The 14,791-nt window shown below is 40.0% G+C and overlaps 1 protein-coding gene across 1 annotated transcript in view; it reads right to left on the reverse strand.

Moving 5' to 3' along the window:
• LOC134357340 (protein eyes shut homolog) overlaps positions 1-14,791 on the reverse strand; it is a 641,949-nt gene that overhangs the window by 135,094 nt on the left and 492,064 nt on the right. Inside the window, exons 13-15 of the mRNA XM_063068783.1 lie at positions 13,889-14,082; positions 8,011-8,102; positions 3,928-4,078 (exon numbers count right to left, since the gene is read on the reverse strand). Coding sequence (XP_062924853.1) covers positions 3,928-4,078; positions 8,011-8,102; positions 13,889-14,082 — 437 coding nt within the window. The remainder of the gene's footprint in view (positions 1-3,927; positions 4,079-8,010; positions 8,103-13,888; positions 14,083-14,791) is intronic.

The following is a 14,791-nucleotide window of genomic DNA, read 5'->3' on the forward strand; positions in this document are numbered from 1 at the left end:
GCTGAGACCCTTCATCAGGATTGGAAAGGAAGGAGAAGAAGCCAGAATTTACTTCTTTTCCTCCTTCCTAAGATTCCCAAAACCTTGATTAATGCATTCAAGGCATCCGTTAGTCTCATGAGACCATGGATTTGCATCTTGGAAGGTTTCCAGGGCACAGGCCAGGGCAAGGTTGTATGGAAGACCGGCAGTTGCCCATGCTGCAAGTCTCCCCTCTCCACGCCACTGATGTTGTCCAAGGGAAGGGCATTAGAACTCATGCAGCTTGGCACTGGTGTCATCGCAGAGCAATGTGTGGTTAAGTGCCTTGCTCAAGGACACAACATGCTGCTTCAGCCAAGCCTCGAACTAGCGACCTTCAGATCACTAGATGAACACCTTAACCACTTGGCCACGTGCCAACACCATCAATGCATTACATTTATCTCATTTAATGAACACTGGCCATTACATAGGTCACACAGTTTGAAAATAAAGCATAGATGATTAATATCCAATAAGCATGACAAGCAAGATTACAGTGAAGAATAGAGCATTCACATGTATTCATTTTCAGTTTATTTCATTCTATCACTTGTCTCAGCTCATAAATGTGACATTGTGATTTTCTTCTATAACACAGAGTTAGGAAGTTATCTAGATTCTGAGACACTTGCTAACTGACATCTTCAGATTTGGAAGAGAAGGGGTGCTTATGTCCCAGTCTGCTGTCTTCAGTGTTTTTTTTTCAAAGTTATTGCCTCAATCACAATTTTTTTAACCAATTCCCATGTGAAAGGTACCTTCGAGTCTTTCCCCACCACCCATTCAGAGATCATTAAAATTGTTGATCAGACACATAATTCTGCACAACCTGCTTCTGGCTTGTTTGCCAATGAGCTTAAATCTGTCAAAGACACTCCATTACCTGACAGTGCTTCGGGATTACCACATTGAGCAAACCATCACACTCATGGTGGTTATTCAACAAAAACCAAACTGGTAAACTTGATCATACTACCATCCCTAGAATGCCAATAAGTAGACTACCATAACCAGAGAGATTAGTTTTATTTGCTGCACGTACATACATTGAAACATGCAGTGAAAACAAATCCCACCGTTGTATATGGTACCATAGAAGATGTGCTTTGATAATAAATACTCTTTGAACAATGAAGTTTGTTAGATAGACAGATAGATAGATAGATATACTTTATTAATCCTGAGGGAAATTTGGTTTCGTTACAGCTGCACCAACCAAGAATAGAGCGTAAATATAGCAATACAAAAACCACCAACAATCAAACAACAAAATGCAAACTATGCCAGATGGAAAATAAGTCCAGGACCAGTCTATTGGCTCAGGGTGTCTGACCCTCCACGGAAGGAGCTGTACGTTCGATGGCCACAGGCAGGAACGACCTCCCATGCCGCCAAGTGTTGTATCACGGTGGAACGTGGCCAAAGTCCAACAGTTGATTTGCATCAACGACCAGCCAGTGTCCAAGATGTGGAGCGGTCAGCCCATAAGGGTTGCCTTGCTTTGGCACCAACTTAGCATAAACCGCACCTTGTCTCTGAGCTTTTCCTCGTAAGAAGCTCATGCTTGCGCTCCACTCCTGGAATTTTCTCAGGGTCAACAGATCGCTAGATCACTTGATCAAATTCTGAACTATCACTCACAGGCTCCAACAAAAATAGGTAGAAGACATAGAAAAAGTGAAATAATTGACTATCTGGAAGATGTCACCCGAGGAATCATTGTTCGATCGTGCCATCTTGACTGGAAGACCCTTATAGACAGTGGCAGAATTGAACCTTGAACCTCTACACTAACATCTAGTTGTCACAATGGTTCCCATATCTCAATCATTTATTTATTTCCTTGCATATTTAGATATACAGCATAGTAATAGTCCCTTCCAGCCCCATGAGCCCCTGCAGCCCAGTTACACCCATGTGACAAATCAACCTACTAACCCATACATCTTTGGAATGTGGGAGAAAAGTGCAGCACCCGGAGGAAACCCACACGGTCACAGGTAGCAGCAAGAATAACCTGTGGTCAAAGTTTCCTCAAGCTTACACTTCTAAATATTTCACAGGCTCGGATCTAACCTGATTTTTATCTGTAGCAAATCAACAAGATCCATTGATCAAAGAGAGATTAGAGTAGGCTTTCTAGAATACTATTTGGAATGCTTCTGGTCACTTGGTAGATGCAATATTAACACAAAATTTGTGCCAATGAATGCTTCAGTTAAGAGCCATTTTTGGATGCTTTCTTGTAAAATTCCACTAGCTAAGTGAACTCTCTGTGCATCAGTAAACCGATGACTGAACTGACAATGCTGAGACAACTTCAATTCAGCCACGGACACTGAAATGGACTTCCATTCATTTGATCCCACTTATGAAACCTAAAGCATTCTGCAATCAACAATGGTTTTGGTTTTGCCTTACTCTCATGATATTAGCAAAGCTCATTTTGTCTGGTTTGGATGGTGCAGTTAAACTTTGAAGCAAGCTGTGTGACTTTAAACCCAATGCACGCAGCAAAATTGGCACTCGCTTCTCATTGACTATTCCATTTGCTTTAAAATACTGCTCAATCTGTTCAGTATACAAAATCTAGTTATCTGTTGTGCAATAGAACACATCTAATTTTCCAATGTAGTCAGCTATTTCTGCTTTTTTATGACTATTATCATTCAGAACTTACTGATTATGAACCTATGAATTATTCTTCAATCTTCTATTTTTTTTTAACTTGACCATCTTTTATTTTGTGAAGAAAAAATGCTCGTCTGAACAAAAGAATAGGTTGCATTTTATTTTACTCAAATGTCTCACTGTGCTTCAACAGGTAGGTAGTTGTGCTCATTTTTAAAATATCTCATTGCTTCTGTGATATTTTGTAACTCCAAACCATAAAACCTAATTGAAATATAAACAAGGTAGTCCAGAATAACCTATCTAACTTTGAGTTTACTTTAAGTGAGGCATGCATGTATCACACAGTGGCGTGTTGACGTATGCCATTCATGTACTTCACACATATAACCATAATGAATTATTTAAACAATAAAGAATGCTTGATCAAACAATAAGCAGCATACACAAAATGTTAGAGGAACTCAGCAGGCCAGGCAGCATCTACAGAAAAGAGTAAACAATTGACATTTCAGACTGAGAACTTTCATCAGGACTGAAAAGGAAGTTATATTTCCAGCATTTGCAGATCTTCTCATGTTTGGAATATATTTATAATATTAGTCAAATACTACTGAAATATTAAATACACGACACACACTAAATGCTGGAGGAATGCAGCAAGTCAGGCAGCATCTATAGAGAGGACTGATGAAGGATCTCAGCCTGAAAAGTTAACTCTGTTTCTTTCCAGAGCTGTTGTCTGACTTGCTGTGTTCTGCTTGCATTTTGTGCCTGTTAGTCTGGATCTCCAGCATCTGCAGAATCTCTAGTGTTTATGAGAGACTGGAAGATTTGAGATTGTTTTCTTTCAAGCAAGAAGGTTTAAAGGAAGCTTTGTTAAGTGTCCAAAGTAGGAAAGTGATTTGACAGAATAGTTGGCAAAAACTGTTTCACTATTAGGTAAGCGACATTCATACATAGATGGCTAAAGTGGGAGATAGATAGGAAAATGTAAATACTAATTGTTATGCGATGCTGTGTTTAATGGAAGTTTGTTCAATGATAACTTTTAAATTATGTTGGGAAGTGAAAAATGTACAAGACTCCGTAGAAAGACCAGGAGGAGGCAGAAATGGCTTTCTTTTAGGAAGGGTTAGTAGCCCAGGACTGAGGATTCTGGCGAGCTGCTGTCGGGGGATATGCCCCAGTAGGGGTGATGGTCTTAAGAAGAAGAAAATTAGAAACATCTTAAAAGGACACAATATTGTTTAGGAGGATCTGATGTCTTACCTGATTTGGGTGGTAGCTGATTGGTAGGCCTCCTACAAAGACAGGTCCTGTCAGCTGATTGACAAGGTGAGACCAGATATTGTAGGATGTGCTGCTTACTGTGGTGACCCCAGACACTGTGACCACAGCATTGCAAGGAAGCAGGTCTTGTCTATACAAAAGGTTGTAACATAAAATGAAATATTTTCACATTTAAAGCACAATTGTCAAAATCAATTTCAAACTCAACCTTTGGCAATTTAAAACATGCAAGAAAATATGTTTATATTTGTGTTGATTTTATTCTAAAGTATAATGAACATTTGTTTCAGGATGCAATCTTGCAGCCAACATATCTAGTTCAATAGAAATTGCATATAATTTAAACCTTCCTTCGTTCATTCTGACCTATTCAGATCACATAAGCAATTGCAAGATTCTGCAAAACTGAATAGGTTTATAAAATCAACAATAGCCCTTGCATCACAAATACATTCTCTGATTTCCTAAAATAGATGTACATAGTTCATTTTATATTCTACATTTGAAATTAAGGAAGTGTAACTGCCAAACAGTAATTTCTGAAGTGGAGTTAGATAAATGATTAACTGAGATAAAAAAAAATACAGAGCTATGGAGAAAGAAAACGACTAATTGCTTCTGAGTTTTAAAAGACAGCACAGGCAGACTGTGCCAAATAATTCTATACTTCTAAGCAATGGCATAATGTATGTTCTAATGATAAACAGTGAGACAATTGTACAATGACTTGGAGCTTTAACATAAGGCTGAAGGTTACATGGTCCAGTTCCTGTAGGAAGACTTGTGATTTCAGCCACTTTTGCAAAGCTAACAAATGGTCGCACCCCTTTTCTTAGAAGAGTGAGGTAAACAAAGCACTTCACGTCTTGCTGCTTTGTGACCAGAAAACATTCAATGCATTGAGTGAAAATCCATCTGCAGCTCCCAAGAGTTGGGAACAGACTAATCACCAGAGGCTGCAGAACACAGCAGGAACTAGCTTCAATGTTTGGAACCTGCTCCCATTTTTAGCACATGGAGGAGTTGAAGCAGGTTACAACTGAAATTTGTCACATTGTTCCCCTGAACCTTCAGTCCACTTTGCAGGATTTTCCACAGAAAATTTACGCAGGAAACTCTTCAGGATTCAAGATTCAAGGCTGTTTAATGTCATTTCCAATACACAAATGTAAAGTGGAACAAAATAATTGTTACTCCGGATCAAATGTAGCATTTGAAAAGCACACTAAGATAAAGAATGCAATAATAAAAACACAAAAAATATAAATATATAAGATAGGTTATATACATAGCGGGATTGCATATGCATAAGGTGATGCTTGGAAAAGGAATATCTGTGCATAAGGTGACTCTGACAGGAAATGATAAAATAGAGCTGGTGGGGAGTGAATTGTTGATCAGCCCTTCCGCTTGGGGAAAGTCACTGATTTTGAGTATCTGCTTTTGTTCCTGAATCAGGGCAGCAAGTAACAGAATTGAATGCTCAGTGATATCAAAAATCCAGTAACAGGGCAGCACTTAATAGCTTCTGTGAACAGATATGTAATCAGATTAAAGAAATGGGTAAAAATAATAGGGTTGTTGTCAAGGGAGATTTCAGCTTCCCTAATATAACCTGGGACCTTTGTACAAGGGATTTAGAGGGGGCAGAATTTGTTAACTGTATCCAGGAGGGTTTCTAAAATCAATATGTGGATGGTCCAATTAGAGGAGGGGTGGCACTGGACCTTCTGTTGGGCAATGAGCTGTTCAGTGGATGAGCAGTTAGAGAACAGTGACCACAGCTCCTTACCTTTCAGGATAGCTATAGATAAGGACAGGTATGGTCTTTGTGGGAGAGTTTTAAATTAGAGTAGGACAAACTACGAAAGCATTAGGCAGGAACTAAGAAGTGTTAATTGGGAACACCTTTTCTCTGGCATGTCCACATCGGACAAAGATCTATTGCACAGTGTACGGGAAAGGTATGTTTCTTTTAGACGGAATGATGGGGATGGAAAAATAAAAGAACCTCGGATGTTCAGAGTGGTGATGAATTTAGTCCAGAAGAAAAAGGAGAAGTATGTAAAGATTCAGAATTTAGGATCAAATAAAGCACATGAGGACTATAAAGAAGCCAGAAAAGAACTAAAGAAGGTAATTGGGAGAGCCAGGAGGGGCCATGAAAAGACCTATGTAAGTACGATTATTGTGAATCCCAAGGCATTCTATACATACATCAAGAGCAAGAGGATAACTAGGGAGTGGGTGGGACTACTCAAGGAGAAAGGGGGGAACATTTGCTTGAATGCAGAGAATGTGAGTGAGGTACTTAATGAGTACTTTGATTCAGTATTTACCAAGGAAAAGGATATAAGGGACCAGGAGATCAGTGCACTGCAGTCTATACATATGTTACAGCATTCAGAGGTCAAGGAGGAGGAAGTGTTGGGCCTCCTAATGAGTATTAAGAAATATGTCCTCATGGTGTGATGGGATTTACCCCAGGTTATTAATGGAGACAAGAGATGAGATTGCTGGGGCCTTGGCCAGTATCTTCATGTCCTCTCTAGGCACAGGCGAAGTTCTGAGGACGGGTGAGTAGCTAATGTTGTAACTCTATTTGAGAAGGGAATGAGAGAAAATCCTAGGAACTGTAGATTTGTGAGTCTCACATCAGTTGTACGGAAATTGCTGGAGATAATTCTTAGGGATAGGATATATGAGCATTTGGAAGCCCATGGCCTAATTAGGGACAGCCAGCTTGGCTTTGTGCGGAGAAAGTTGTGTCTTACTAACTTGACTGAGATTTTTTCAGCAGGGTGACAAGAGGGATTGATGAGGGTAGGGCAGTGGATATAGTCTACATGGATTTTAGAAATCTGTTTGACAAAGACCCTCATGGGAAGCTAATCCAGAAGGTTAATATGCATGGATCTGTGGTGAATTGGCTGTTTGGATTCAGAAGTGGCTTGCACAGAGAAGACAGAGGGTAATAGTTGAAGGGGCTTATTCATGATGGAGGTCTGTAATTCGTGGTGTTCTGCAGGGATCTGTGCTGGGACCTCTGCTACTTATGATGTATATAAATAACCTGGATGAAAATATAATGGATTATATGAACATTATGTTAGTACCAAGATTGGTGGAGTTGTAGAAGAATGGAAAAAATACATCATGATATAGTCCAATTGCAGATATGGGCTGAGAAATGGCAGATGAAATTTAACCCTGATAAATGTGAGATGCTGCCCCTCGGTAGGGCAAATGCAAGGAGACAGTACATTATTAAGAGCAAGTTCCTTAACAGTGTTGCTGAGCATAGAGATCTTGGGATCCAAGTTCATAGCTCCTTGAAAGGTCAATAAGGTGGTTAAGAAGACTTATGTAATGCTTGCTTTTATTAGTTGAGGTACTGACTTCAAAAGTAAGGAGGCTATGTTGCAACTTTATAAAATTCTGGTTAGGCCACATTAGGATTATTGCATAATATTCTGGCAGGCCCACTATAGGAAGGATGTTGAGGTTCTGGAGGGAGTGCAGATGAGGTTTACTGGGATGCTGCCTGGTTTAGAGGGCATGTGCTATCACAAGAGGATGGATAAACTAGGATTGTTTTCTTTGGAGCCGCTGAAACTGAGGGGAAATCTGACAGAGGTTTATAAGATTATGAGATGTGTAGATAGACAGGGAGAATCTATTTCCCAGGGTTGAAATGTCTCATACCAGAGGGCATGCATTGAAGGTGAGAGGGGTAAGTAGGGTCAAAAGGGATCTGAGGGGTAGGTTTTTTACTCAGAGAGTGGTGGATGTCTGGAATGCACTGCGTGGTATGGTGGTAGAGGCAAATACATTCAAAGCTTTGAAGAGATGTTTAGATAGGCACATGGACGTAAGGAAGATGAATGGATATGGACATTGTATAAGTAGGAGGGATTAGTGTCGGAGTGTTTTTGATTTGCTTTTTAGCTGGTTTGGCACAACATTGTGGGCCAAAAGTCCTGTTCCTGTGCGTACTGTTCTATGATCAATGTGAATGCGTTTCTATTCTCCCAGTGCGTATGATGACAAAAGGCGTCTCACCTGATGAAAATATCGAAAGTCCTCCCATCATTGACTCTTGCTGAAGTGTTTACATTCTGTACTTCTCCTGAAGGACTGCATACAAACTGGAACTGTTAAAATAATAAATGTTAACTTTATGGAATCAGCTTCACCATAAATACTATTGTTTATTTTTCTGTAAATGTCTGCAAAGAAATAAATCTCAAGGTAGTACAGTATATGGTGACATACTACTATATGTACCATATAAGGTATATGGTGTTATGGTGTATGTACTTTGATAATAAATTGTCTTTGACATTCCCCACATCCCCATCTTCTCCTCCAGATTCTATTATCGCCAGTGCAGGAGGCTCAATTTACAGCAGCTAATTAACCTACCAATCCCAAATGATTTTGGAATGTGGTAGGATCCAGAGCAGCCAAGGGAAACGCAGGCAATGACAAGGAGAAAGTGAAGGTACCACACAGGCAGCAGTAGAAGGTCTGGATCCAACCAGGGTCTCTTGAGCTATGAGTTAACAGCTCTGCCAGCAGTGCCATTGTGCCACACCAACATCAGTGATGAGAACATAACTCAAGGACATTACAAGGTCAAATGATGTTTAATTTCAATTTGACAACTGTCTTGCCATTTTGAGTTCGAAGTTCAAAGTTCAAAGTAAATTTATTGTCAAAGTACATATATGCCACCGCAAATTGCTGAGAGATTCATTTTCTTGCAGGCTTTCACAGCAGAACAAATAAATACTATAGAATCAATGAAAAACTACACACAAAGAGTGACAAGCAACCAATGAGCAAAGAAAAACAAAAACAACTACTGCTACTAATACTAATAATAAAGTGAATAAATAATACTGCGAACATGTGTTGTAGAGTCCTTGAAAGTGAGTCTTCAGATTGTGGAATCAGTTCAGTGTTGAGGTAAGTGTTGCACACCCTGAATTAATATCACATAGCTGAAGGAGGATCTAGTAATTCTGGACTGGGGCGGGTGGTGGGGGGGATGAAACTGGATAGGGGGATAGACAGAGTGTGGTAATATACCAGAACTAGGATTGCTGCAAGAAAGAACAAAGGTTGAACGGGAGCAAAGGTCCTGCAGAGGTAGTAAGACCAGACCTGATGCACTGAGAACTGATTTAGAGAAAGTGGAAACAGCTGCTTAAAGATAAATCAATGTCAGAGAAATAGGAGGCCTTCAAGAAGGAGATTCAGAAAAGAGTGGATTTAATGGATTGTATGGAAACAGAGAAGGTGGGTTAGATCCCAAGAGACATCCTTGCTATTACTGACATAAAAAAAGAAACAATGCTGGCACTTTGGTTAAATAGCGTAAGATTTTAGAATGGAGAAATTAATAAAGAATTTTACATTTTGATAAAGGGGGTCCTATATCCAGAGTCAGATGAGTTTTAGCCTAGACTATTAAAAGAAATAAAGGAAGCAATTGCAGAAATTTTGGCCATCATATTTTAATCCTCCCTGGCTATAAGACCTTCAGACGTAGAAGCCATTTGGCCCATCAAGTCTGCTCCCCCGTTCCACCATGGCTGATTTGTTATCTGTCTAGCTAAAGAAATTCCTCCTCATATCTCTCCTAAAGGAGCATGCTTGTTACAGAGCTGATGGCACAGAATTTAAGGATTGCTCATATTGGACTGTGGCTTAAAACTTGAGGATAAGATTGGCAGGCCAGTTACTTTACCTTCAGTGGTCAGCAAATTATTCTAAGGGAAAGTATAAAGCTTCATCTTAAAAGGCAGAGAATAACCAGGGATTTAATACTAGGTTATTCTTGGCCAATTTATCTGACTTTTTTGAGGGGGTGACAAGGGTAGGGAGGGGTTGGCATTGGAGACAGTCATGGGGATCAATGAGATAAATATATTTGCTGTAGGGTGCACGGTTTTAATAAGACTTTGATTATGGTCCTACAGGGCAGACTGGACAAAGGCAAAATGATTCAAGCAAGAATCGTTAATTAGATTTCAAATTGACCCAGGAGCAGGAAGCAACGATAATGTTTGACAACATCTTTTGGAACTGAGAGGTTGCTAGTAGTGGGATTAATATTTTTGTCCCTTGTTTTATATATATTAACATTTTGATGCAAAGACTAGATGAAGAAGTTTGCAGATCAGACGAAAACTGGTTGATGGTAAGGAGGAAAACCTTAGACTCCAGGAAGATATGAATGCTCTGAATAGGGGAAATGGAATTCAGTCCAGAAAAGGGTAAAGTAATGCACATAACATGTTATCAGGCAAAAGACTACAATGACAGTAAATACATGGAGGGATATTGAAGTTAGCCCACATCTTCTTGAACTCAGCAGATCAGATCGAAAGGGTGTTAAAAAGAGCACTGAAATGCTTTCCTTAGATGTAAATAAGGCAGAGAATACAATATCATGGAGATTGTGTAGACACTAGCTAGACAGCAACATGACTACAGTCTAAAATTGTGGTCACTATGTTACAGGAGAGACATGAGTGCTCTGGAAAGGACTAAAGAAACGTAAGTGAGCACATTGCCAGGGTTGGAAAAATAATTGCCATGAGGTAACTTTGGATTAGCTGGTGTTGTTTACTCCAGTGGAGGCTGAAGGGAAATTTAATGAGATAAATAAAATTTGAGGTTACTGGCAGAGTTAATAGGAAAGATTTACTTTTGAGCTGAGAACAAAATTAAGGGGAATATATTAGAAGTAATTGGTAGAGTGATAATGCAAGAATGAGGAAAGGTTTCGTACAAATAACACTACCTGCAAGGATAGTGGAAGCCGAAACAACACTTGCACATGCATACTTGAAGTGCCCTGATCAACAAGGCTCCACATGCAGTATTAGAAGAGTGTGCTAGACAATCAGAGAGTCATGGAGAGATACAACGTGGAAGCAGGATCTTATGACCACCTAGTTCACATTGACCATTTACACAAGTCTAACATAAATCCCATTTTATTCTCCTCAAACCCACCCTCCAAACAATCCTTTCTCCTGCCCTCTCTCAAATTCCACCAGTTGCTACGAGTAACTTGTCAGTCCAAATACCTTTAGGATATGAGAGACAGCAAGAGAGCCTAGAGGAAGTCTACACAGTTCCAGGGAGAATTGGGAAACGGTATATGGATAGTTCTGGATGTCAGGACTGGACATGGATCACGAGAGCTGTGAGGCAGCAATGCCCAGGGCTAAGGCACTGTGCTGGCCAATAGGGCTTTCTTATTTGCATAGACACAATGGGCTGAGTTGCCTCCAATTTGGGCATATATATTATCTCTGATTCTAAGAGTTAGTAGGCTGAATCCCCTCTATCCCCAACTTCACGCAGTATTTAAAGGGATATTGGCTCCCTTTCTCTTATTAGACAGTTCCACAGGGTCAAGGAAACCTTGCATCCACTCCTGTTCATTGGGATCTCATGAAGATGAAGAGTCCTTTGTGAGATCTGCAGAATTTTCCACAGGTGAGGCAGGTTTTGCATGATATGGATGGGTGGATGGCTTGGGATGCAGTCTGCTTCTTTTCTTGTGGATTCTGTCTACTCCAACTGTAGAAAATTGTGGAACTCAGTGCTCTCCAGATGCTTCTCCAATCAGAGCAGTTACAGAGCAGAGCATCTTACAACTCATTGGGGATGTTTTACTTGTTTAAATCTACATCTTGATTTTTTTTATTGTACTCTTCTCCATGTCCACCATATCTAGGCTTTTCAGTATTCCATAGGTTTCAATGAAATCCCACCCCTCCATCCTTCTGCTAAACTCCAGTGAGTACAGACCCAGAACAACATCCAGTCCCAGAACCAAGTATAGTAATAATACACATTTCCTGTTGTGGGACCAGGTTCTTGTAAGTGTCACACAGTGGGTTCCGATTGGCAGAGGTCTCTTGGCTTTTGGACACTTAATGTAAGGCCTAATTTCTCATTTGCTGCAGAGCATGAGTCAAGGGTGACTTGTATATTTCAACTGTGAAATAGCATCGCAGGTAAACAAGCAGGTGAGAAAAGCATTTAGCACACTGTCATTCAAGTCAGGGGATGGAACACAATGTTTTACTTGTACAAATTTTTAGTGAGGCCATACTTGGAGTATTGTGTACAGTTTCCATAATCCTGTTATAGGAAAGATATGGTTAAACTGGAAAAAATATTACGAGGATGTTGCCAGGACTCGAGGACTTGAGTGATAGGAAGGGGTTGGTCAAACTTGATTTTTACTCCTTGGAGCGGAGAAGAATGCCATAAGACACTGGAGTAGACTTAGCCCATTTGTTCTGTCAAATCTGCTCTGCCATTCCATCCGGGCCGACTTATTAGCCCTCTCAACCCCATTCTCCAGTCTTCTCCCTGTGACTTTTGTCACCCTGATTAATCAAGAACACATCAAATTTTTTAAATATACCCAATGACTTGGCCTGCAATCCGTATCTGGTAATGAATTCCACAGACACCCCATCCTAAAAAACATTTTTCAAAATCTCTGTTCTAAAAGGATGTCCTTCTATTCAGAGGCTGTTGTCTCTGGTCCATGACTCCTCCACTACATGAAACATCCCTTTCACATTCACTCTATATAGGGCTTTCAATATTCAGTAGGTTTCAATGTGGTACCCTCATTCTTCTAAACTCTTAACGAGTACCGACTTGGAGTCATCAAACGCTCATCCTATGTTAAATGAGGACTAACCTTAGAGAAATGTAGAAAGGATTATAAGGAAGGAAAGGAATGGGAAGGATAGATAAGGAAGATGGTTATAGTCTCTTCCCCATGGCAGAGAACACCAAAACTAGTAGGGATAGATTTAGGTTGTAATTGCAATACCCTGCCCTTCAACTTTAACACATTACAGAAACAAGCCTCACCTTTCCTCAAAAATCCATGCAAATGATCCTCCCGGGAGGGGAGAGAAGATGGTGGCGCGATCACAGAGCGCTTGGCCACTTCGGTGATGAATATCTGTTATTTATCAAGTAGGGGACCGTGCACAATCCTGATTTGATGGAGACAAACGTGAGAGCACAGCCGAACATCTGGAAAACTTCTGAAATGCCTGCTTTGCTGCCGCTGCTACTTTGTGGTAACCGGAATCTCCAGAGCTGAAGGCCCCGAAATCCTCGACTTTGCGTGTTTCAGCGGCTGGGGAGAGATCGAAGGCGCTCGGCAGAGGATGGCACTCAGGAGGCTGTATCAGAGAGACTGCTCGGAAGCTCGGAGTTTTCAGACGGATGGACTCAGGGTCGGCTGGCGTCGGCTGCTTCCAAGGTAACGGCAAGTTGACGGTGCCTGGAGGTTTATGGCAGGGAGTTTCTCCATTTTGCCACCTGCTATCAGGGACTCGGGAGTCGATCGACTCGGGAATTTGAGACTTTTTTTTTACTGTGCCTATGGTCTGTTCTTTATCAAATTATGGTATTGTTTTGCACTGCTGTAACTATATGTTATAATTATGTGGTTCTGTCAGTGTTAATCTTTGGTTTGTCCTGTTTTCTGTGATATCACTCCGGAGAAACATTGTATCATTTCTTAATGCATGTATGCATTTCTAAATGACAATAAAAGAGGACTGAGTGTTCTCATAACCTAAATCTAAATACCTCCAAGACCAAGAACAGAGGTTCATGCAAAAATTAAAAGTAATATGATTATGAGCCACCAGCTTAAAATAATTTAACTAAGTTATAACACCCAAGACCAGTTATACTACAAAATCTGAAGGATCCTTTGAGAACTGATACTAGACAATGCCAAAGCTTCCATGAGTATGCACCAAATAAAATTAAATGCAGTCAGGTGCCTCATAAGCTATTTAAGGCAGGATGAAAGATGAAAGATGTGCCATTAAGAATAAGCATTCATCACAGTTGGAGTCACTTTAGACTGTACCTGCAAGAAGCCTTGTTCAATAAAGAGCTTGAAGAAGAAGACATCAGTTGCTTGCTGGTTTTCTGTGTAGATAAGTGTTCCATAGGAGCTGTAGGTCTGGAATCGAACTGAGATGTTGTTTTGAGGGAGCAAATGGAAACCTAAAAATTCCAAGTGTGAATTCCCATAATATTGAGCAGAACCGAAATAGGAATCTGTGGAGGGCGAGAGAGGAAAAAGGTAATCAGAGACAAATTATGAGAGGTCAAGAAGCAAGCTGCAGATGCTAGAAATCTGAAATAAAATTAGAAAATGGTGGAAATAGTGAGTTAGCCAGGCAGCATGTATGGAGAGAAACTTCAAAGTAAATTTATGAATGAAGTACATATATGTCATCACATACAACGCTGAGATTCAATTTTTTTGTGGGCATTCACAGCAAATACTAGAAACACAATAGAATCAATAAAAGACCACACCCAATATGACAAACAACCACTGTGCAAAAGACAATAAACTGCAAATACAAATGGAAATAATAATACTATTAAATAAGTAAGCAATAAATATTGAGATGATAAGTCCATAAAGTCAGCCCATAGGTTGTGGGAACTGTTGTGTATTTAATATTTCAGTAATATTTGAGTAATATGTAAATATATTGTTTGATTAAGCGTTCTTTGTTATTTAAATAATTTATTACAGTTATATGTAAAAATACATGAATGGCATACATCATTATGGCACCACATCATATGTGGGCATCTTGCTAAAGTATAAATGAAATTAGACACGAGTTATCCCCAGCTCTCCCATGTTTATCTTTTGATTAATTTCCGGAGTTACCAAACAAAGTAGGAACAGTTCAGTGAAGGAGTGGGTGAAGTTGAGTGAAGTAATCCCCTCTGATTCAAGAGGCTGGTA

Source organism: Mobula hypostoma, chromosome 2 (genome assembly GCF_963921235.1).
Source record: "Mobula hypostoma chromosome 2, sMobHyp1.1, whole genome shotgun sequence".
NCBI classification, from domain to species: domain Eukaryota; kingdom Metazoa; phylum Chordata; class Chondrichthyes; order Myliobatiformes; family Myliobatidae; genus Mobula; species Mobula hypostoma.